The 25,462-nt window shown below is 45.1% G+C and overlaps 1 protein-coding gene across 4 annotated transcripts in view; it reads left to right on the top strand.

Annotated features, from left to right (window-relative positions):
* Positions 1-25,462, top strand: part of LOC128666692 (gastrula zinc finger protein XlCGF57.1) — an 89,218-nt gene that overhangs the window by 44,649 nt on the left and 19,107 nt on the right. For 2 of the 4 annotated variants that reach the window (XM_053721428.1, XM_053721429.1), the window contains exons 4-8: positions 2,394-2,541; positions 9,070-9,159; positions 12,031-12,138; positions 15,027-15,134; positions 19,100-19,213. In XM_053721428.1, the coding sequence (XP_053577403.1) occupies positions 2,394-2,541; positions 9,070-9,159; positions 12,031-12,138; positions 15,027-15,134; positions 19,100-19,213 (568 nt within the window). The remainder of the gene's footprint in view (positions 1-2,393; positions 2,542-9,069; positions 9,160-12,030; positions 12,139-15,026; positions 15,135-19,099; positions 19,214-25,462) is intronic. The other 2 variants (XM_053721430.1, XM_053721431.1) reach the window with 2 other exon arrangements.

Here is a 25,462-nt window from a genome sequence, read left to right as displayed (position 1 = left end):
CGAAAATGGCATTATTGTTTGCCTGTTTTTTTTTTCTTGGTAAAATTATTGTGTAGCATATTATTGTTTTAAGATATTTTTGTCCAATTTTAGTGTGTTACTTTCAATTAAAGTGTGGGCTTTTTTTTGGCTCTAATTATGCAAAAAAAAAACTAAAAAAAAAATAATTTGAAAAAATACATTTCTCCAACATAGGTGTGTCCGGTCCACGGCGTCATCCTTACTTGTGGGATATTCTCTTCCCCAACAGGAAATGGCAAAGAGCCCAGCAAAGCTGGTCACATGATCCCTCCTAGGCTCCGCCTTCCCCAGTCATTCTCTTTGCCGTTGTCCTGCCACTTGTCTGCAATCCACATCCCAGGAGTGGAAAATTGGGAAGCGGATTTTCTGAGTCGTCAGACATTTCATCCGGGGGAGTGGGAACTCCATCCGGAAATCTTTGCCCAAATAACTCAATTATGGGGCATTCCAGACATGGATCTGATGGCGTCTCGTCAGAACTTCAAGGTTCCTTGCTACGGGTCCAGATCCAGGGATCCCAAGGCGACTCTAGTAGATGCACTAGTAGCGCCCTGGACCTTCAACCTAGCTTATGTGTTCCCACCGTTTCCTCTCATTCCCAGGCTGGTAGCCAGGATCAATCAAGAGAGGGCTTCGGTGATCTTGATAGCTCCTGCGTGGCCACGCAGAACTTGGTATGCAGACCTGGTGAATATGTCATCGGCTCCACCATGGAAGCTACCTTTGAGACGGGACCTTCTTGTTCAAGGTCCGTTCGAACATCCGAATCTGGCATCACTCCAACTGACTGCTTGGAGATTGAACGCTTGATTTTATCAAAGCGTGGGTTCTCAGATTCTGTCATTGATACTCTTATTCAGGCTAAAAAGCCTGTAACTAGGAAAATTTACCATAAAGTATGGAAGAAATATATCTGTTGGTGCAAATCGAAAGGATTCCCATGGAACAGGGTAAAAATTCCTAAGATTCTATCCTTTCTACAAGAAGGTTTGGAGAAAGGATTATCTGCAAGTTCTTTGAAGGGACAGATTTCTGCTTTATCTGTTTTACTTCACAAGAAGCTGGCGGCTGTGCCAGATGTTCAGGCTTTTGTTCAGGCTCTGGTTAGAATCAAGCCTGTTTACAAACCTTTGACTCCTCCTTGGAGTCTCAATTTAGTTCTTTCAGTTCTTCAAGGGGTTCCGTTTGAACCCTTACATTCCGTAGATATTAAGTTATTATCTTGGAAAGTTTTATTTTTGGTTGCAATTTCTTCTGCTAGAAGAGTTTCAGAGTTATCTGCTCTGCAGTGTTCTCCTCCTTATCTGGTGTTCCATGCAGATAAGGTGGTTTTGCGTACTAAACCTGGTTTTCTTCCGAAAGTTGTTTCTAATAAAAATATTAACCAGGAGATAGTTGTGCCTTCTTTGTGTCCAAATCCAGTTTCAAAGAAGGAACGTTTGTTGCACAATTTGGATGTAGTTCGTGCTCTAAAATTCTATTTAGAGGCTACAAAGGATTTCAGACAAACATCTTCCTTGTTTGTTGTTTATTCTGGTAAAAGGAGAGGTCAAAAAGCAACTTCTACCTCTCTCTCTTTTTGGCTTAAAAGCATCATCAGATTGGCTTATGAGACTGCCGGACGGCAGCCTCCTGAAAGAATCACAGCTCATTCCACTAGGGCTGTGGCTTCCACATGGGCCTTCAAGAACGAGGCTTCTGTTGATCAGATATGTAAGGCAGCGACTTGGTCTTCACTGCACACTTTTACCAAATTTTACAAATTTGATACTTTTGCTTCTTCTGAGGCTATTTTTGGGAGAAAGGTTTTGCAAGCCGTGGTGCCTTCCATCTAGGTGACCTGATTTGCTCCCTCCCATCATCCGTGTCCTAAAGCTTTGGTATTGGTTCCCACAAGTAAGGATGACGCCGTGGACCGGACACACCTATGTTGGAGAAAACAGAATTTATGTTTACCTGATAAATTACTTTCTCCAACGGTGTGTCCGGTCCACGGCCCGCCCTGGTTTTTTTAATCAGGTCTGATGATTTAATTTCTCTAACTACAGTCACCACGGTATCATATGATTTCTCCTATGCAAATATTCCTCCTTTACGTCGGTCGAATGACTGGGGAAGGCGGAGCCTAGGAGGGATCATGTGACCAGCTTTGCTGGGCTCTTTGCCATTTCCTGTTGGGGAAGAGAATATCCCACAAGTAAGGATGACGCCGTGGACCGGACACACCGTTGGAGAAAGTAATTTATCAGGTAAACATAAATTCTGTTTTTCGGTATCCGTTTCGGTTTTTCGGCCAAGTGCATCCCGGATTTTCGGATTCGGTTTCGGTCCAGAATTTCCATTTCGGTGCATCACTTGTGTGTATATTTCAGGTGCCTATAAAATGTGATGATGTTGCCGTGTATTTCTCTATGGAGGAGTGGGATTATATAGAGGGACACAAGGAGTTTTACAAGGACGTCATGATGAAGACTCAGCAAGTACCAAGGACTATGGAGATCCCAGGAAATGAGAGCTCAGGTAACGCTGTGTAGTAATAAATATCTCACTTGGGAAATGCACAGCCACTACTAATGTGAATGTGAGCCTGATATTCAAAACCTCCCCGCTCAGATGAGATAATCTACAAATTCTTGTCACTACGGCAAGGCGCTTAAAAAATTTAGAAACACAAATTTTATGTTGAGAAAAGTTTATGTTGCTAAGTAGTGTTCTTTATGTGAAACAGACTCCTACATAACAATACAATATAAAAAAAATCCAATAGATTTTGTGTGATTTCTCTCCACAAGGTTTTGAATATCAGTCGCTGTTATGGAGTAAATCACCAGTGACTCCGTCATGTGTGATCTAATGAGCTGTCTGATTATAAACAAGTTTTACACCAAACATAAATACAAGAATATTTTTTAAAGTGAAATTAGAGGCAGGGAAACATCAGAACTAATAAAGCAATTATATATTATTTCTTTTGCATGATGTACCGAGTCCACGGATTCATCCTTACTTGTGGGATATTCTCCTTCCTAACAGGAAGTGGCAAAGAGAGCACCACAGCAGAGCTGCCTATATAGCTCCCCCCTTAACTCCACCCCCCAGTCATTCTCTTTACTGGCTCTAAGCAGGAAGGGTAAAGGGAAAGAGGTGTTAAGCTGTTAGTTTATTTTTAACTACAATCAAGAGTTTGTTATTTTTAAATGGTACCGGTGTTGTACTATTTACTCTCAGGCAGGACATAGATGAAGATTTCTGCCTGAAGGATTATGATCTTAGCATTTGTAACTAAGGTCCACTGCTGTTCCCACAGTAGCTGAGGAGTACAGGAAAACTTCAATGTGAGGAACTTTTTCTTGCTATGCAGCAATGAGGTATGTTCAGTCATATTTTCTGCAGAGACTGTGTTAACTCAAAAGGCTGACAGTATCCCCATTAGGGGAAGGGTAAACAGTAATCCTAGTATGAATGAGGTTTTACTAGCTTGCATAAAGGGCTACATTTTTTGGGGGCACTTAGTTTGTTTATTAAGAAGGTGACAAGCGTTTGGGTGTTCTGGGAGAAATGTTTTTGTTATGGGAACGTTTGCTTGAGGGGTCATTTGGCTTATTTAGGGTTGTTATAACCCACATGGTTTTCAAACTTAGTTGGCTAGATTTGTGTAGGCCCCAGCAACATCGAGTGAGGTGGGCGGGGTCTATTTTCGCCCCTCAGTTGCGCACTTAACAATTCAGGCAAGCAGCAAGCAACTTCTCCTGAGCTCCTGGTAGTCTTCTGAGGGCCTATTCGAAGTTTTAACCCCAGATTATGGTTCCTAAGAGCAGGTAGGGCCGAATTTCAATCCGGTTTTGTCATTTGTGGGGTTATTGTTTCTTTACTTGTGGTGCAATCCTTCTAAGGCTTACTGGGTACACTGTAAAAATTTCGGAAAATTTGAAGCATTTTTACCCTGTTTTGCAGTTTGTGTATCCCTTTTTTTCTCTTAAAGGCACAGTACCGTTTTTGCAAAGTGTGTTTTTTTCATTAAATAAAGTGTTTTCCAAGCTTGCTTGCTTTATTACTAGTCTGTTAAACATGTCTGACACTGAGGAAACTCATTGTTCAAATTGTTTAGAAGCCATTGTGGAACGCCCTCTTAGAATGTGTCCCACTTGTACTGATATGTCTATAAATTGCAAACAGCATATTTTGACTTATAAAAATTTGGCATTAAATGATTCTCAGACAGAAGGAAGTCAGGTTTTGCCATCTAGTTCTCCCCAAGTGTCACAACCGGTTACGCCCGCACAAGTGACGCCAAGTACTTCTAGTGCGTCTAATTCTTTCACCTTGCAAGATATGGCTTCAGTTATGAATACTACCCTCACAGAGGTTTTATCTAAACTGCCTGGGTTGCAAGGGAAGCGCAGTAGCTCTGGGTTAAGAACAAATGCTGGGCCTTCTGACGCTTTAGTAGCCGTATCCAATATTCCCTCACAGTGTTCTGAGGTAGGGATGAGGGATTTGCTGTCTGAGGGAGAGATTTCTGATTCAGGAAACAAGTTCCCTCAGACAGATTCAGATATGATGGCATTTAAATTTAAGCTAGAGCACCTCCGCTTATTGCTCAGGGAGGTTTTAGCTACTCTGGATGATTGTGACCCTATTGTAGTTCCAGAGAAATTGTGTACAATGGACAAATATTTAGAGGTTCCTGTTTACACTGATGTTTTTCCGGTCCCTAAGAGGATTTCGGACATTGTTACTAAGGAGTGGGATAGACCAGATATTCCGTTCGCTCCCTCTCCTGTTTTTAAGAAAATGTTCCCTATTTCTGACACCATAAAGGACTCATGGCAGACGGTCCCTAAGGTGGAGGGAGCTATTTCTACTCTGGCTAAGCGTACAACTATACCTATTGAAGACAGTTGTGCTTTCATTGATCCTATGGATAAAAAATTAGAGGGTCTCCTAAAGAAATTTTTTGTTCATCAAGGTTTCTTCAACATATAGCATGCATTGTTCCTGTAACCACTGCAGCTGCCTTTTGGTTTGAGGCTCTGGAAGAGGCTCTTCATATGGAGACCCCAGTAGATGATATTTTGGACAGAATTAAGGCTCTTAAGTTGGCTAATTCTTTTATTACAGACGCCGCTTTTCATCTTGCTAAGTTAGCGTCAAAGAATTCGGGTTTTGCCCTTTTTGTCGCGTAGAGCATTATGGCTTAAGTCCTGGTCAGCTGATGTGTCATCTAAATCTAAGCTTTTGTCCATCCCTTTCAAAGGTAAGACCTTATTCGGGCCTGCACTGAAAGAGATCATTTCTGATATTACTGGAGGGAAAGGTCATACCCTCCCTTAGGATAAGTCAAATAAGACAAGGACCAAACAAAATAATTTTCATTCCTTTCGAAACTTCAGGAGTGGTTCCACTTCCTCTGCTGCAAAGCAAGAGGGAAACTTTGCTCAATCCAAGCCAACCTGGAGACCTAATCAGGCTTGGAACAAGGGTAAACAGGCCAAGAAGCCTGCAGCTGCCTCTAAGACAGCATGAAGGGGTAGCCCCCGATCCTGGACCGGATCTAGTAGGGGGCAGACTCTCTCTCTTTGCTCAGGCCTGGGCAAGAGATGTTCAGGATTCCTGGGCAGTAGAAATTGTAACCCAGGGATACCTTCTAGAGTTCAAGGACTCCCCTCCAAGGGGGAGGTTCCATCTTTCTCAATTGTCTGTAAACCCGACAAAAAGAGAGGCGTTCTTACGCTGTGTAGAAGACCTTTTTACGATGGGAGTGATCTGCCCTGTTCCAAAAGCAGAACAAGGACAGGGTTTCTACTCCAATCTGTTTATTGTTCCCAAAAAGGAGGGAACATTCAGACCAATTCTGGATCTCAAGATCCTAAACCAGTTCCTAAGAGTCCCATCCTTCAAGATGGAGACCATTCGGACTATCTTACCATTGATCCAGGAGGGTCAATATATGACCACCGTGGATTTAAAGGATGCGTATCTACACATTCCTATCCACAAAGATCATCACCAGTTCCTCAGGTTCGCCTTTCTGGACAAGCATTATCAGTTTGTGGCTCTTCCTTTCGGATTGGCCACGGCACCACGTATCTTCACGAAGGTGCTAGGGTCCCTTCTGGCAGTTCTAAGGCCACGGGGCATAGCAGTGGCGCCTTATCTAGACTACATTCTGATTCAAGCGTCGACCTTCCAATTAGCCAGGTCTCACACGGACTTGGTGTTGGCCTTTCTAAGATCTCACGGGTGGAAGGTGAACGTAAAAGAGTTCTCTTTCCCCCCTCACAAGAGTTTCATTTTTAGGGACTCTGATGGACTCTGTGGACATGAAGATATTTCTGACGGAGGTCAGGAAATAAAAGATTTTGTCCACCTGCTGAGCTCTTCACTCCATTCCTCGGCCGTCAGTGGCTCAGTGTATGGAGGTGATCGGTCTAATGGTAGCGGCTTGCATCTCAGACCACTGCAACTATGCATGCTCAATCAGTGAAATGGGGATTATGTGGATTTATCTCCTCAGATAAATCTGGATCAAGAGACCAGAGACTCTCTTCTTTGGTGGTTGTCACAGGATCATCTGTCCCAGGGAATGTGTTTCCGCAGGCCAGAATGGGTTATAGTGACGACAGACGCCAGCCTTCTGGGCTGGGGTGCAGTCTGGAATTCCCTAAAGGCGCAGGGATTGTGGACTCGGGAGGAAGCTCTCCTACCAATAAATATTCTGGAATTAAGAGCGATTTTCAATGCTCTCCAGGCATGGCCTCAGCTGGCTTCAGTCAGATTCATCAGATTTCAGTCTGAGAACATCACGACTGTGGCTTATATCAATCATCAGGGTGGATCAAGGAGTTCCTTAGCGATGATAGAGGTCTCAAGGATAATCCAATGGGCAGAGGCTCACTCTTGCCACCTGTCAGCGATCTATATCCCAGGTGTAGAGAACTGGGAGGCAGACTTTCTAAGTCGTCAGACTTTTCATCCGGGGGAGTGGGAACTCCATCCGGAGGTGTTTGCTCAACTGGTTCAGCTATGGGGCACACCAGAATTGGATCTGATGGCGTCTCGTCAGAACGCCAAACTTCCTCGTTACGGCTCCAGGTCAAGGGATCATCAGGAAGTACTGATAGATGCTCTAGCAGTACCCTGGTCGTTCAACCTGGCTTATGTGTTTCCACCGTTCCCTCTCCTTCCACGTCTGATTGCCAGACTCAAACAGGAGAGAGCATCAGTGATTTTGATAGCGCCTGCGTGGCCACGCAGAACTTGGTGTGCAGACCTGGTGGACATGTCATCTCTTCCACCATGGTCTCTGTCTCTGAGACAGGATCTTCTGATTCAAGGTCCTTTCAAGCATCCAAATCTAATTTCTCTGTAACTGACTGCTTGGAGATTGAACGCTTGATTCTATCAAAGAGGGGTTTCTCTGAGTCAGTCATAAATACCTTGATTCAGGCTCGTAAGCCTGTTACCAGGAAAATCTATCATAAGATATGGCGTAAATATCTTTTTTGGTGCGACTCCAAAGGTTTCTCCTGGAGTAAAATCAGGATTCCTAGGATTTTGTCTTTTCTTCAAGAGGGATTGGAGAAAGGATTGTCAGCTAGTTCTTTAAAGGGACAGATATCTGCTCTGTCTATTTTGTTGCACAAGCGTCTGGCAGATGTTCGGGCTTTTTGTCAGGCTTTAGCTAGAATTAAGCCTGTGTTTAAATCTGTTGCTCCGCCATGGAGTCTTAATTTAGTTCTTAGAGTTCTGCAGGGGGTTCCGTTTGAACCCATGCATTCCATAGATATTAAGCTTTTTTTTATCTTGGAAAGTTTTGTTCCTAGTTGCTATCTCTTCAGCTTGAAGAGTTTCTGAACTTTCTGCTTTACAATGTGACTTGCCTTATCTTGTGTTCCATGCTGATTAGGTGGTTTTACGTACTACGCCTGGGTTCCTACCTAAGGTTGTTACTAACAGGAATATCAATCAGGAAATTGTTGTTCCTTCTCTGTGTCCTAATCCTTCTTGTAAGAAGGAACGTCTGTTGCACAACTTGGACGTAGTTCGTGCTTTGAAATTTTACTTGCAGGCAACCAAAGATTTTCATCAAACTTCTTCTTTGTTTGTTGCGTATTCTGGAAAGCGTAAGGGTCAAAATGCTACGGCAACTTCTCTTTCCTTTTGGCTGAAAAGCATCATCCGTTTGGCTTATGAGACTGCTGGACAGCAGCCTCCTGAAAGGATTACAGCTCATTCTACTAGAGCGGTAGCTTCCACATGGGCTTTTAAAAATGATGCTTCTGTTGAACAGATTTGTAAGGCTGCGACTTAGTCTTCGCTTCATACCTTTTCAAAATTTTACAAATTTGATACTTTTGCTTCTTCGGAGGCTATTTTTGGGAGAAAAGTTTTGCAAGTAGTGGTGCCTTCTGTTTAGGTTTCTGTCTTGTCCCTCCCTTCATCCGTGTCCTAAAGCTTTGGTATTGGTATCCCACAAGTAAGGATGAATCCGTGGACTCGGTACATCATGCAAAAGAAAACAAAATTTATGCTTACCTGATAAATTTCTTTCTTTTGCGATGTACCGAGTCCACGGCCCGCCCTGTGTATTCAAGACAGATGGTATTTTTTTTTATAAACTTCAGTCACCTCTGCACCTTATAGTTTCTCCTTTTTCTTCCTAAGCCTTCGGTCGAATGACTGGGGGGTGGAGTTAAGGGGGGAGCTATATAGGCAGCTCTGCTGTGGTGCTCTCTTTGCCACTTCCTGTTAGGAAGGAGAATATCCCACAAGTAAGGATGAATCCGTGGACTCGGTACATCGCAAAAGTTTGTTTTTAATATGCAAAACGTAGTTATGTAACAGACAAGCAGAAAACGCATGTTCCATTCTTAGGTTTTGATAATCATAGCAATATCTACAAAGCAGACAAAAAAGTAGGTTTATTCTGCAGAATGTCACCTTTTATTATTTTAAATGGAACACATTGTAAGACGCTTTTCTTTGTACAATACAACAAAAAGTGTTCAGTGATTAGATAAATACATTTATTTTATTCTCTAACAGGTGACAGTGATGGCAATCTAGACACAGCAGCAGATGCAGAACTTGTATATAACGTTCAGCCACTGGAGACCCCATCAGACGTCTCTGAAGGTGACAGATCCACAGTAGAAGATAGTTTTTATGTTTGTTACAAAGTGAAAACTCTGATTTAATTATTACAGATTTTATTCCTATTAATAATTATGTAGCTGATGGATCTCAAGAAAGAAAGATTACAATGATAAATTATTGATGCTCGTTTGTATTATTTAGGAATTGTAATAAAATACTCATTGGATAAAGGGAGAACATATAACGAGGGGCTAAGTAAATTGTGAATGGGTAAAGTACATAGGGAATATGATATTATCCCTTCACAATGAGACTCTCATTTGCTGCTTAGTCTTTATTTTATCTCTGAGGGATCAGCACACATAGTGCCAGAGCATCACATTGTTACATACACACTATGTGTGCACGAGCCTATCAGGCACGCACGTGCACAGATGTGTACACACCATATGCTCCCAGACTGGTACCATTGTCACGTAAATAGTTCCGGTATCAGAGCAGCAGAGTAGTTGGCACTAGAACGTTAATTTAAGCCCAGTGCAAGATCAGCAGGTTATAATGTTGTACAGATCTTCCCCTCCTGACAACGCACCGTTCTTTTGCCAGAGCTCTTTAATGAAACATCTAGATATAGATCATGAGAGATATGGATCATGCAGCAGTGATTTGGGGAGGAGTTTGGCTATTTCTAGGGTTCCCAGGAAACAAATATAATGACAGTAGGACATTGTTGAAGAGTACCCTTCGGTAGACTCCAGAGTGTGCAAGTCATAAGCATAACATGACAAACCTCGCAAACACTGCTGCCGTGTAATGCTAAACACACGCATATATTCATTCTGACTTTCTTGTCCCTTGTAATATCAGACCGTGCAGAGCTTGATTATCTTGAGCACCAAAAGCACCTTGTAAATCAGCCCTGGTGCTGGCAATCCTGATTCCTGGTATTACCCATCTAGTTTCATATCACTTTACTGACTGGGTGCTGTTAATTTTGACAGCATGACAACTACAATTCCCAGCATGCCACAGGGCTAATCTGAAGGTAAATGGTCTTTAGCAAGATCATCTGCTCAGTGACATTACACACAGTGCACACTGCAGCACTCTCAGAGTGTGTATAACATGGGGACTTGACCCTGCAAGCAGCTACATGAGTGCCATTTACACAATAGGTATGTGTATAGCAGAACAGAGAATGAGCTCTCATCTGCTATATATAAAATGATTTATTGTAAACAGATGTGTCCAGCCCTGATTTAGTGAGTAATCCGGCACCTCAGGAAGACATTACATTAAGTTTCTTCAGGATAAAGTTGTTCAGCGAATTCAAAATCTTAAAGCTCATTAGTGAGTTATGAAAATAATATGTGCACCCTTTACTGTTGTCTCTGCAGAGCTGAGCAGTGTCTGGTCACATGAACATATTTACCAGGGGAAGCCACAAGTCTATAACACCCTGATTTGTGTTTGCTCAGGATAAACCTGTTTCCCTAATGCTACTGATGTAGCATGGAACTATTATCTGCTTCTCCCCTCTCAAGTGTTTCTTTGTAATTAAACATCATACAGTTTTGGGTAGTCAAGCTAGTCTTCATGATATTGCATCCAAACGTTTTGGGTAATCAAGTGTCTTTATGATTTTGCATTGTAATGTTTTGGTCACCATGTTATCTATATGGGCTGTTGGAATACTAGTGCTGTGTTGTCAATACATCAGGTATAGGGTCTGTTGGAATACTAGTGCTTTATTGTCCCCATGTCAGGTATAGGGTCTGTTGGAATACTAGTGCTGTATTTCACCATGTCAGGTATAGGGGCTGTTGGAATACTAGTGCAGTATTGTCACCATGTCAGGTATAGGGGCTGTTGGAATACTAGTGCTGTATTGTCCCCATGTCAGGTATAGGGGCTGTTGGAATACTAGTGCTGTGTTCTCCCCATGTCAGGTATAGGGGCTGTTGGAATACTAGTGCTGTGTTCTCCCCATGTCAGGTATAGGGGCTGTTGGAATACTAGTGCAGTATTGTCACCATGTCAGGTATAGGGGCTGTTGGAATACTAGTGCTGTATTGTCACCATGTCAGGTATAGGGGCTGTTGGAATACTAGTGCTGTATTGTCACCATGTCAGGTATAGGGGCTGTTGGAATACTAGTCCTGTAATGTCACCATGTCAGGTATAGGGGCTGTTGGAATACTAGTGCTGTATTGTCACCATGTCAGGTATAGGGGCTGTTGGAATACTAGTCCTGTATTGTCACCATGTCAGGTATAGGGGCTGTTGAAATACTAGTGCTGTATTGTCACCGTGTCAGATATAGGGGCTGTTGGAATACTAGTGCTGTGTTGTCCCCGTGTCAGGTATAGGGGCTGTTGAATACTAGTGCTGTATTGTCCCCATGTCAGGTATAGGGGCTGTTGAATACTAGTGCTGTATTGTCCCCATGTCAGGTAAAGGGGCTGTTGGAATACTAGTGGTGTATTGTCCCCATGTCAGGTAAAGGGGCTGTTGGAATACTAGTGGTGTATTGTCCCTATGTCAGGTATAGGGGCTGTTGGAATACTAGTGCTGTATTGTCACCATGTCAGGTATAGGGGCTGTTGGAATACTAGTGCTGTATTTTCCCTATGTTAGGTATAGGGGCTGTTTGAATACTAGGCTGTATTGTCCCTATGTTAGGTATAGGGGCTGTTTGAATACTAGTGCAGTAGTGTCCCCATGTCAGGTATTGGGGCTTAGAATGTAAGGTATTGAGGTTAGAATACTATTGACATTTGACATATCTGAAGGATGCACAGCATAGGTCTACGTACGTGGGTGATGTGAGTATATGTGTGTCAAATATTACAATTTCTTAGTGCAGTGCTAGAAAGCTAAAATGTGACCATATTTATATGATCTATACAGGTGATGTTAAGACTGAAGTCACACTTAATGCTAAACAGACTGATGATCCGTATGTAATAAGTCAGCTGGAAGCTGTGAAGGAGGAAACCATTGACCATATCAGTACAGGTGAGTGCATGTGTGTGATGTGTCTGAGGGGTACAGAGTACAGGCGAGTGCACGTGTGATGTGTCTGAGGGATACAGGGTACAGCTGAGTGTGTGTGTGTGATATATCTGAGGTATAAAGGGTACAGGTGAGTGTATGTGTGTGATGTGTTTGAGGGATACAGAGTAAATGTGAATGTATATGTGTGATGTGTCTGAGGGATACAGGGTACTTGTGAGTGTATATGTGTGATGTGTTTGAGGGATACAGGGTACAGGTGAGTGTACGTTTGTGATGGGTCTGAGGGATACAGGGAACAGGTGAGTGTATATCTGTGTGATGTGTCTGAGGGATACAGGGTACAGGTGAGTGTATGTGTGTGATGTGTCTAAAGGGATACAGGGTACAGGTGAGTGTATATGTGTGTGATGTGTCTGAGGGATATAGGGTACAGGTGAGTTTATATATGTGTGTGATGTGTCTGAGGGATACAGGGTACAGGTGAGTGTATATGTGTGTGATGTGTCTGAGGGATACAGGGTACAGGTGAGTGTATGTGTGTGATGTGTCTAAAGGGATACAGGGTACAGGTGAGTGTATATGTGTGTGATGTGTCTGAGGAATATAGGGTACAGGTGTGTGTGTGTATGTGTGTGATGTGTCTAAAGGGATACAGGGTACAGGTGAGTGTATGTGTGTGATGTGTCTGAGGGATATAGGGTACAGGTGAGTTTATATATGTATGTGATGTGTCTGAGGGATACAGGGTACAGGTGAGTGTATGTGTGTGATGTGTCTGAAGTATATAGGGTACAGGTGTTTGTATGTTTGTGATGTGTCTGAAGGGTACAGGTGAGTGTATGTGTGTGATGTGTCTGAGGGATTCAGTGTACAGGTGAGTGTACGTGTGTGATGTGTCTGAGGGATACAGGGTACAGGTGAGTGTATGTGTGTGATGTGTCTGAGGGATACAGGTGAGTGTATGTGTGTGATGTGTCTGAGGGATACAGGGCACAGGTGAGTGTATATGTGTGATGTGTCTGAGGGATACAGGGTACAGGTAAGTACATGTGTGTGATGTGTCTGAGGGATATAGGGTACAGGTGAGTGTATACGTGTTATGTGTCAGGGATACAGGGCACAGGTGAGAGAGAGAGAAAAATAGAGGGGGAGAGATAGAGAGAACAAAAGAGAGGGAGAGAGCAAAAGAGAGGGGGTAGAGCAAAAGAGAGGGGGGGGGGGAGAGAGAGCGCAAGAGAGAGGGGGGAAAGAGAGAGATCTTTAATGAAACATCTAGATATAGATCATGAGAGATATGGATCATGCAGCAGGGATTTGGGGAGGAGTTTGGGTATTTCTAGGGTTCCCAGGAAACAAATATAATGACAGTAGGACATTGTTGAAGAGTACCCTTAGGTAGACTCCAGAGTGTGCAAGTCATAAGCATAACATGACAAACCTTGCAAACACTGCTGCCGTGTAATGCTAAACACACACATATATTCATTCTGACTTTCTTGTCCCTTGTAATATCAGACCGTGCAGAGCTTGATTATCTTGAGCACCAAAAGCACCTTGTAAATCAGCCCTGGTGCTGGTAATCCTGATTCCTGGTATTACCCATCTAGTTTCATATTGCTTTACTGACTGGGTGCTGTTCATTTTGACAGCATGACAACTACAATTCCCAGCATGCCACAGGGCTAATCTGAAGGTAAATGGTCTTTAGCAAGATCATCTGCTCAGTGACATTACACACAGTGCACACTGCAGCACTCTCAGAGTGTGTATAACATGGGGACTTGACCCTGCAAGCAGCTACATGATTGCCTTTTACACAATAGGTATGTGTATAGCAGAACAGAGAATGAGCTCTTATCTGCTATATATAAAATGATTTATTGTAAACAGATGTGTCCAGCCCTGATTTAGTGAGTAATCCGGCACCTCAGGAAGACATTACATCAAGTTTCTTCATGATAAAGTTGTTCAGCGAATTCAAAATCTTAAAGCTCATTAGTGAGTTATGAAAATTATATGTGCACCCTTTACTGTTGTCTCTGCAGAGCTGAGCAGTGTCCGGTCATATGAACATATTTACCAGGGGAAGCCACAAGTCTATAACACCCTGATTTGTGTTTGCTCAGGATAAACCTGTTTCCCTAATGCTACTTGGTTTTATCATGAAGCTGATGTAGCATGGAACTATTATCTGCTTCTCCCCTCTCAAGTGTTTCTTTGTAATAAAACATCATACAGTTTTGGGTAGTCAAGCTAGACTTCATGATATTGCATCCAAACGTTTTGGGTAATCAAGTGTCTTTATGATTTTGCATTGTAATGTTTTGGTCACCATGTTATCTATATGGGCTGTTGGAATACTAGTGCTGTATTGTCACCATGTCAGGTATAGTGGCTGTTGGAATACTAGTGCTGTATTGTCACCGTGTCAGGTATAGGGGCTGTTGGAATACTCGTGCTGTGTTGTCCCCGTGTCAGGTATAGGGGGTGTTGGAATACTAGTGCTGTATTGTCACCATGTCAGGTATAGGGGCTGTTGGAATACTAGTGCTGTATTGTCCCTATGTTAGGTATAGGGGCTGTTGGAATACTAGGCTGTATTGTCCCTATGTTAGGTATAGGGGCTGTTGGAATACTAGGCTGTATTGTCCCTATGTTAGGTATAGGGGCTGTTTGAATACTAGTGCAGTAGTGTCCCCATGTCAGGTATTGGGGCTTAGAATGTAAGGTATTGAGGTTAGAATACTAATGACATTTGACATATCTGAAGGATGCACAGCATAGGTCTACGTACGTGGGTGATGTGAGTATATGTGTGTCAAATATTACAATTGCTTTGTGCAGTGCTAGAAAGCTAAAATGTGACCATATTTATATGATCTATGCAGGTGATGTTAAGACTGAAGTCACACTTAATGATAAACAGACTAATGATCTGTATGTAATAAGTCAGCTGGAAGCTGTGAAGCAGGAAACCAGTGACCATATCAGTACAGGTGAGTGCACGTGTGTGATGTGTCTGAGGGGTACAGAGTACAGGCGAGTGCACGTGTGATGTGTCTGAGGAATACAGGGTACAGGTGAGTGTGTGTGTGATATATCTGAGGGATACAGGGTACAGGTGAGTGTATATGTGTGTGATGTGTTTGAGGGATACAGAGTAGAGGTGAATGTATATGTGTGATGTGTTTGAGGGATACAGGGTACAGGTGAGTGTATGTGTTTGATGTGTCTGAGGGATACAGGGTACAGGTGAGTGTATGTGTGTGATGTGTTTGAGGGATACAGGGTACAGGTGAGTGTATGTGTGTGATGTGTCTGAGGGATACAGGGTACAGGTGAGTGTATATGTGTGATGTGTTTGAGGGATACAGGGTACAGGTGAGTGTACGTGTGTGATGGGTCTGAGGGGATACAGGGTACAGGTGAGTGTATGTGTGTGATGTGTCTGAGGGATATAGGGTACAGGTGAGTGTATGTGTGTGATGTGTCTGAGGGATATAGGGTACAGGTGAGTGTATGTGTGTGATGTGTCTGAAGGGTACAGGTGAGTGTATGTGTGTGATGTGTCTGAGGGATACAGTGTACAGGTGAGTGTACGTGTGTGATGTGTCTGAGGGATACAGGGCACTGGTGAGAGAGAGAGAAAAAGAGAGGGGGAGAGATAGAGAGAACAAAAGAGAGAGGGGGGAGAGCAAAAGAGAGGGGGGAAGAGAGAGAGCAAAAGGGGGGGAGAGAGAGCGCAAAAGAGAGGGGGGAAAGAGAGAGCAAAAGAGAGGAGGAAGAGAGAGAGCAAAAAAGAGGGAGGGGGAGAGAGAGCAAAAAAGAGGGAGGGGGAGAGAGAGCGCAAATGAGAGGGGTGAGAGAGAGCGCAAATGAGAGGGGTGAGAGAGAGCGCAAATGAGAGGGGGGAGAGAGAGCGCAAATGAGAGGGGGGAGAGAGAGCGCAAATGAGAGGGGGAGAGAGCGCGCAAACAAGAGGGGGGAAAGAGCGCAAAAGAGAGGGGGAGAGAGCGCAAAATGAGAGGGGGTAGAGAGAGAGCAAAATAGGGGAGAGAGAGAGCAAAAGAGGGGGGAGAAAAAGAGCGCAAAAGAGAGGAGGGAGAGAGAGCAAGGGGTGGGGCTGCGGTACTTCAAAAAAATTGGGGGGAAAGAGAGAGCTAAAGAGAGGAGGGAGAGAGAGAGCAAAAGAGAGGAGGGAGAGCAAAAGAGAGGGGGGAGAGAGAGCAAAAGAGAGAGGGAGAGCGCAAACGAGAGAGGGAGAGCGCAAACGAGAGGGGGAGAGAGAGCGCAAACGAGAGGGGGGAGAGAGAGCAAACGAGAGGGGGGAGAGAGAGCAAACGAGAGGGGGAGAGAGAGAGCAAAAGAGAGGGGGGAGAGAGAGCAAAAGAGAGGGGGGAGAGAGAGAGCAAAAGAGAGGGGGGAGAGAGAGAGCAAAAGAGAGGGGGAGAGAGCGCAAAAGAGAGGGGGAGAGAGCGCAAACGAGAGAGGGAAGAGAGAGCGCAAACGAGAGGGGGGGGAGAGAGAGCAATCGAGAGGGGGGAGAGCGCAAACGAGAGGGGAGAGAGAGAGCGCAAACGAGGGGGAGAGAGAGAGCGCAAACGAGAGGGAGAGAGAGAGCGCAAACGAGAGGAGGGAGAGAGCGCAAAAGAGAAGGGGTAGAGAGAGAGCAAAAGAGGGGGGAGAGAGAGAGCAAAAGAGGGGGGAGAGAGAGAGCAATAGAGGGGGGAGAGGGAGCAAAAGAGGGGGAGAAAGAGAGCGCAAAAGAGAGGTGGGAGAGAGAGCAAGGAGTGGGGCCGCGGTACTTCAAAAAATTGGCCCTTGTATAAGGGCTTTAGGAGTAGTGCGCAAAAGAGAGGAGGGAGAGAGAGAGCAAAAGAGAGGGGGGAGAGAGAGCGCAAACGAGAGGGGGAGAGAGCGCGCAAACAAGAGGGAGGAGAGAACGCAAAATGAGAGGGGGTAGAGAGAGAGCAAAATAGGGGGGAGAGAGAGAGCAAAAGACGGGGGAGAAAAAGAGCGCAAAAGAGGGGAGAGAGGGAGCAAGGGGTGGGGCTGCGGTACTTCAAAAAAATTGGGGGGAAAGAGAGAGCTAAAGAGAGGAGGGAGAGAGAGAGCAAAAGAGAGGAGGGAGAGCAAAAGAGAGGGGGAGAGAGAGCAAAAGAGAGAGGGAGAGCACAAACGAGAGAGGGAGAGCGCAAACGAGAGGGAGAGAGAGAGCGCAAACGAGAGGGGGGAGAGAGAGCAAACGAGAGGGGGGAGAGAGAGCAAACGAGAGGGGGGAGAGAGAGAGCAAAAGAGAGGGGGGAGAGAGAGCAAAAGAGAGGGGGAGAGAGAGCGCAAAAGAGAGGGGGAGAGAGCGCAAATGAGAGGGGGAGAGAGTGCAAACGAGAGAGGGAAGAGAGAGCGCAAACGAGAGGGGGGGAGAGAGAGCAATCGAGAGGGGGGAGAGCGCAAACGAGAGGGGAGAGAGAGAGCGCAAACGAGAGGGAGAGAGAGAGCGCAAACGAGAGGAGGGAGAGAGCGCAAAAGAGAAGGGGTAGAGAGAGAGCAAAAGAGGGGGGAGAGAGAGAGCAAAAGAGGGGGGAGAGAGAGAGCAATAGAGGGGGGAGAGGGAGCAAAAGAGGGGGGAGAAAGAGAGCGCAAAAGAGAGGTGGGAGAGAGAGCAAGGAGTGGGGCCGCGGTACTTCAAAAAATTGGCCCTTGTATACGGGCTTTAGGAGTAGTGCGCAAAAGAGAGGGGGGAAAGAGAGAGCAAAAGAGAGGAGGGAGAGAGAGAGCAAAAGAGAGGGGGACAGAGAGCCAAAAGAGAGGAAGGAGAGAGAGAGCAAAAAAGAGGGAGGGGGAGAGAGAGCGCAAAAAAGAGGGAGGGGGAGAGAGAGCGCAAATGAGAGGGGGGAGAGAGAGCGCAAATGAGAGGGGGGAGAGAGAGCGCAAACGAGAGGGGGGAGAGCGCAAACGAGAGGGGGGAGAGAGCGCAAACGAGAGGGGGGGAGAGCGCAAACGAGAGGGGGGAGAGAGAGCGCAAACGAGAGGGGGGATAGCGCAAACGAGAGGGGGGAGAGAGAGAGCAAGGGGTGGGGCCGCGGTACTTCAAAAAAATTGGGGGGAAAGAGAGAGCTAAAGAGAGGAGGGAGAGAGAGAGCAAAAGAGAGGGGGGAGAGAGAGCAAAAGAGAGAGGGAGAGCGCAAACGAGAGAGGGAGAGCGCAAACGAGAGAGGGAGAGCGCAAACGAGAGGGGGAGAGAGAGCGCAAACGAGAGGGGGGGGGAGAGAGTAAACGAGAGGGGGGAGAGAGAGCAAACGAGAGGGGGGAGAGAGAGCAAACGAGAGGGGGGAGAGAGAGCAAACGAGAGGGGGGAGAGAGAGCAAACGAGAGGGGGGAGAGAGAGCAAACGAGAGGGGGGAGAGAGAGCAAACGAGAGGGGGGAGAGAGAGCAAACGAGAGGGGGGAGAGAGAGCAAACGAGAGGGGGGAGAGAGAGAGCAAACGAGAGGGGGGAGAAAGAGAGAGAGAAAAAGAGAGGGGGGAGAGAGAGAAAAAGAGAGGGGGAAGAGAGAGCGCAAACGAGATGGGGAGAGAGAGCGCAAACGAGAGGGGGAAGAGAGAGCGCAAACGAGAGGGGGGAGAGAGAGCGCAAACGAGAGGGAGAGAGAGCGCAAACGAGAGAAGGGAGAGAGCGCAAAAGAGAGGGGGTAGAGAGAGAGCAAAATAGGGGAGAGAGAGAGCAAAAGAGGGGGGAGAGAGAGAGCAATAGAGGGGGGAGAGGGAGCAAAAGAGGGGGGAGAAAGAGAGCGCCAAAGAGAGGTGGGAGAGAGAGAGCAAGGAGTGGGGCCGCGGTACTTCAAAAAATTGGCCCGTGTACACGGGCTTTAGGAGTAGTATTTATATAATGAGAGAGATGTTGATGCATCTCACAGGCACTACAAAATACTTACACATACACGTGTGTTCTCACTGTACAGGCCGTGTGGATGTGACGCTATCCGATGACTCAGCAGTAGAGCACGTAGGAGAACCGTATGCGTGTGATCGCGTAGATTTAGAGGAGGATGAAGTTCCTATAAATACGGTTACAGGTGATTAGCGCTTATTAAGTAAAGGGAAGATTCTGTGAGGGTGACATTTTCTCAGATGTTTACAGGGCAGACACTGTTAATCTTAGGTAACCATTTACCAAATACATAGTTTTTAGCAAATAAAATGAACCTGCTGACTTAGCCACAAAACTGTGTAATATTCCTCACAGCTCCTCTCTGTGACTGCTGTTGCCAACTTGGCAGACTTGGAGGTTTTGAAAATTGCCATTTTATGTATATTTAAGTTTGTGACATATCATTGACGCAGGGCACAGGTGAATGTAAGTGTGTGACATGTCTGAGGCAAGCAGGGCAAGTGTATGCATGTGACATGTCAAGGTCCCAGAGCACAGGTAAGTACATGTGTGTGATGTGTCTGAGGGATAGAAGGTACAGGTGAGTGTATGTGTGTGATGTGTATGAGGGATACAGGGTAAAGGTGAGTGTATGTGTGTGATGTGTCTGAGGGATACAGGGTACAGGTGAGTGTATGTGTGTGATGTGTCTGAGGGATACAGGGTACAGGTGAGTATATGTGTGTGATGTGTCTAAGGGATACAGGGTACAGGTGAGTGTACATGTGTGATGTGTCTAAGGCAGGGGTGGGCAAGAGGTAGATCGCGGTCTACTAGTGGACCGCAAGTGAATTTTGAGGTGACCGCCTGGAAGATTTTAAAAGTCTGCATAATAAGAGATACATTTCTCACACATCTAGATTCTAGAGTGAAGAGCCTCACCACCGTAGATGTATGAGAAATGTTTCTCTTATGCAGACTTTTGAAATCGGCTATGAGTCTATGACGGCGGTATGTGTACGTCAGCATGCACAATGCGGCTGTAGCTGAACTCCCTGGCCACAGCTTTGGTTACTGCCTGTCCCAAACTCTCCTACTTTTTGTCTCAAGAGCGATCAGTCCATAGTACAGACTCTTCATGCACCAGGCTAAGATGCTGCTCGGTATCCCTGGGTTTGGCAGTTCCAGGTCCTGCTCCGTTTGATATTCTGCTGCTACTTTCTAGTTCTGTCCTCCGTAACTTGTCACCAGGCACTGCTGGGTTAATGGTCTGGTGGTGTTTTTTCCCCAGGGTCTGTTACTCCCCTCAGGTTCCTTTACTGACTCCGTACCAGACTTTGATGCTGCTCTCTGATACTTTCTCTGACACACTAATATTAGCTATACTTTGTGCTAGTTTCTGCAGCTTTCTGTCCCCAAATTTTGTTATCACCAGATTGTGCAGGTCAGTGCTGTTGCTGCTATACCAGTCTCTGGTTTCTGTGTAAGGCGGTACAGAGCCTGCAGGTCCTGCCGCTGTCACTGTCCCAACTATTTGCAGTAGTCTTCAACTAGTAGCGGACGGATGTAGAGCAGCAAACAGGATCTGGCCCCTAATCAATCAATCTTTGTAGAATGAGTCTGTCTATGATTGGCTGAGAATAGTTCATTGTCATCGTTGTACCAGTGCTGTGGGTTTCCCATGTGTTCCAGGCTTGACTACTCCGCTAGCCCTAGACCCGAGCCACCTTGATTGTATGACTACTTATTCATACGTAGGCGTAGTAGATAAGGTTGCTTGATGGTCCCAGCTCTTGCAGTAAGTAAAAAGTGTGGCTGTATTTATTATTAAAGAGCACGGATGATTTTTATGCTGTATTTGTGGCAAAAATCAAATTTTCAGCCAGCAGGTCCTATTTGTGGCAAAAATAGAATTTACAGCCAGCGACTGGTGTTTTTCTTTTTTTTTAAGTTAGGTGACCACGTCACTTGGAATAAAATTAGAGGTAGCCCTTACCTTACAAAAGTCTGCCCACCTCTGCTCTAAGCAATCCCAGCCACCAGACCGACACATAGGTCCCAAAAGGGGAGAAGTATAGAACCTCAACTAGGCTCATTACACCCCCGAGGAACAACAATCTCAGGACCTACTCCCAGCCGGGCCAGCCCAAGCATCAGTAGGTCCGAAAACAGTGGAAGAGAAGAACCCCGACACCCGTTCACAAAAAAGCAGATAAAAATGGCTTCAGCCATTCCACAGAGCTCGGGAACCCCCCGAAACTCCATAAAGACAGTCAACAAGGCCGAAGATCCAGAAGAGTCTAGCAAAGGCCCATCTCGATGTGGAGCCAGCAAGACTCCAGATAGAACAGAACAAGCCAGAGAGCATGTCTCTCTCCAAATGGGTTAAACCATCTGTTCCATCCCCTGAATCTAGGAAAAGACCTAAACAAGGCCTCCATAGGAGAACAAGCCCCCCTAAGAAAAAGGGGGCCATTAGAGACAGAGCACCTGCCCATGAGGCACAAGGCCACAGGCTGAATAAGAGAGCACTCCCCAATGCAGATGAACCTGGAAGGAATCTCCTTAAAACTTAGCGCACACAAGGATGAATTAGCTGCAGCGGTTACCCTATAACCCTTCGCCTGCAGAACCGCAAAGCCATCAGGTTACTTCAGTAAACCATTCAAGGGAAACCGTGCATTGAGCGTAGGCAAAGCCAATGAGTAGCGCACTCAGGAAATCTGGCCAACCGTCATCAGATCTACTAGCCAGACCAATGGTAATAGCCCAAATTCCCGGAACAGGAGAACCCCAAATCCAACCTAGATTCCGAAAGACCGGTAATAACCCGCAACGGGATCCACAAGGGAAACCGCTGAGCAAAAGCCTCAGCAACCGGAGGAACCAGGGCGATGACAAGTTTGAGTCCCCAATTGTATAACACAAACAATATCCCAGTGTCACGGTTCCCACCATTTCATGCAGACAGCCAGGCGTGGTCACCCCTTTGGGGGCAAGCGAGGGCTTTGAACCTGGGACCTCTTGTATCCTAGGCTTGTTCTCTTGCCTCTAAGCCATGGCTACTTCTCTTTATTTGTGTGTATGTAAGCTTTCCTTATCCTGCCTGCAGCACTGGGGTGGACTCTGGATATTGTTTTGCCTGGATCACCTCTGTTCATTTACAACCTGTCAGTCAGGCTTACCTGAGAATTCCTACCAATTAGCAGCTCATTAGCTGGCTATATAACCCTGCCTTTTACTGTGCTCAGTGTCAGTTCTTTGTTTCCTGTTTAGGTGTCTTTCTTCCTGAATCCCTAAGACTGTCCCTGGCTTGTGACCCCGGCTCTGTTCTTCGTTTACCTGCACCTCTGGCTTCCTTTGATCTCTGCAATACCTTGACTACTCTCTTAGATTTACCTTTGTTTGTACAGCATACTCAGTTCCTTGTTTTTTGCACACAGCCCCCGTGCATTTATTCACAGCCCAGGTGGTTTTCTTACCTGATCATTTTGGGCTGTGATACCTGTAACGGTGAGCATATTTCTCTGCTACAGACTCCAATCCAGGTAAGACCTTTACAACAAGCCGCCCTGTAAGGAGGGATAAACATAATCTGGGTTACCCTCATGTGTAGAAGTAGGGAGCAGTAGGGAACTCTTCTTTCGGAGGACAGAACCCCCAGGGACGGATGGCTCAGCGGACCCTTGATTCCCCGAGCCCGAGGAACAAGGTGCTCTAATACGGCATATCGAATATAACTGAGTGACCTGTGTCAACGGGGCCAATTCGCATTCTTCAAAGAATCTGAATCTGACATTTGAACAGTCTCAGCATCAGAATCCTCCATAACTGGATAGAGAATATAATAATATGGACTAAAGAAAAATCTATGGACTAAAGAAAAATCTAGACTGCACCTGTCACCCACAATGGCTGGGGCACTCACCACCTCCTAGAACCAGACACTAGCAGACCCGAATTTTTCAGTCGCCACACGGTCAAGAATGCGGAAATGGAAGACCAGAACGTAAACATGTCCAGTCACAAGGTGAACCGTACAGTCCAAAAAAAGCTACACATTAGCAGATTGAATCACATAACAAGCATGATTAAAAAAAAAAAACTGTTCAATAATCCCCCTCGGGAGATATTAACCCTTGATTCCAAGAACCAAAGGAGCCTCACTGAGGCCCTATTTTTTATACTTAATAAGTCCTGCAGGATAGTACCTTACAGGAAACAAATAAGATACAGTACATTCAGATGAAGTAACATAAAACGATCTTACCGGAATCTACGGCGTGGAACAGGAACACGGCCCTTCAAGTGTGATGAATAGTAGTAGTGCCTCCGCCATGGACTTGAGAGAAGAAAGCAGGCAACGAAGCGAATTTCGACAACGCCGATTGCTTGTGGAGCTGTTAATGAGTCGGGATGGTTTCGCAGAAAGACTCTCCCTGCATCTCTGGACTCTAACTTTCATCCAGGCTCTCACTGAGATGCTGACAGGATTACTTAAAACTCCCGTCCCATGTCGAAGAGTACTACCCTCCATAAGAGACAAAACAAACTTCTGACACTTCTCTGCCAACCTCCTGGGACGAAAGGCAAAGAATGACTGGGGGATGAGGGGAGTGGGAGGAGTATTTAAGCCTTTGGCTGGGGTGTCTTTGCCTCCTCCTGGTGGCCAGGTTCTTAATTCCCAAACATAATGAATGCAGCTGTGGACTCTTTCCATTTATGAAGAAAATAAATAATTAATTCCTCAAACTTGTGTCCTTTCTGGGATCCACCATTGACTCAGTTTCTATGCATTTATCTGTAACAGAACAAAGCAGACTACAAAGAACCTGCTTTCTTCTTCAACTCAATCCGCTTCCTAGCAGTAATGGAGGATCTGTCTCAAAAGATCTCCTTTGATCCCAAGCACAGACAGTCTTAAACTAAATGGCAGACTTACCATTCCCTAATCGAGGGAGGATCCTTCATTCACCCTGGTTAGACTGTGATTACAATAGATTTCAGCCAACAGTTGGGGAACGACTTCAGGTCCCTGAGAATTTAGAGAGGGGAGGTTACCAATAAACATTCTACAGCTTCGTACCATCTTCTGAGATGGTCCAACCTCAGGCATGAGAGCTTCCTTGATTTCCTATTGGACATTACTGCTGTGGCTTACATAATTCACCAGGGAGGAACTCACAGCTCCCTAGCATTGAAGGAAGTGTTCTACTTTCTAAACTGGGAAGAAAGTCTACATGTCTGATTTCTGCCTTTCACTTTCCCAGAGTGAACAATTGGGAGGCAGACTTACTAAGTCACCTGGGAGCAAGGTATTTAAATCAGTTTGTGAGAAGATGTGGTCTTCCAGAGATTTCATAGCTTCTTGTTTGGACCACAAGCTTCTACATTATTGTACTCGGCATAAAGACCCTTAGGCATAGCTAATAGATGCTCTTGTGGTTCCTTCGTCTTTCAATCTTATTTATCTTTTTTCTTCATTTGTGTTGCTATCAATGGAATAAGCATCAGAAATTCTGATTTGTGGTCTCACATGACTTGGTATGTCATCATCCCCACCTTTCTGTCTTCTTTTCAGGGATCTTTCTTACAAAAAGACCTCAAGACTCTACATTTAACGTCCTGGCGATTTAATGCCTAGTCCTGTTACAAAGAGGTTTTTCTGATAAGATGATTGATACCGTAATACAGGTTAGAAAACATATCACCAGGTGTATCTATCAAAAGGTTTGGCCAACCTTTTTTTATTAGTATAAAATAAAGTGTTACCATTGGCATGCTTTTAGAATTCCTATAATTTTTTTAATTTCTTCAGGACGCTTTACAGAAAGGTTCATCAGCCAATTCTCTTAAAGTCAAATTTCTATCTTATCTTTTTTTATACCACAAGAGAATTGCAGAGATTCCTCATATCCAGACATTTGTACAGGCCTTAATAAGAATTAGACCAGTTATTCATCCAGTTACTTAATCTGGTCTTGAGGGTCCTTCAAGTCCCTCTATTTAAACTTATACATGGTTTGGACCTCCAACTTTTATCTTTGAAGGTTCTTTTTCTTTTGGCCATTTCTTCAGCTAGAGGAGTTTCCGAAATTGTGGCTTTATCCTTTAAACCTCCTGTCTGATTTCTTTAATGTAATTGGCAAGAGTCCATGAGCTGGTGACGTATGGGATATACAATCCTACCAGGAGAGGCAAAGTTTCCCAAACCTCAAAATGCCTATAAATACACCCCTCACCACACCCACAATTCAGTTTTACAAACTTTGCCTCCTTATGGAGGTGGTGAAGTAAGTCTGTGCTTGATTTTCTTCTGTGATATGCGCTTCTCAGCATTTTGAAGCCCGATTCCTATCAGAGTACAGTGAATGTCAGAGAGACGTGAAGAGAGTATCACCTATTGAATTCTATGGTTTTCCTCACAGAAAATCTTTTCATAGGTTCTCTGTTA

This window comes from Bombina bombina, chromosome 7 (genome assembly GCF_027579735.1).
Source record: "Bombina bombina isolate aBomBom1 chromosome 7, aBomBom1.pri, whole genome shotgun sequence".
In the NCBI taxonomy this organism is placed as follows: Eukaryota; Metazoa; Chordata; class Amphibia; order Anura; family Bombinatoridae; genus Bombina; species Bombina bombina.
This window is presented reverse-complemented; position numbering and strand designations above follow the sequence as displayed.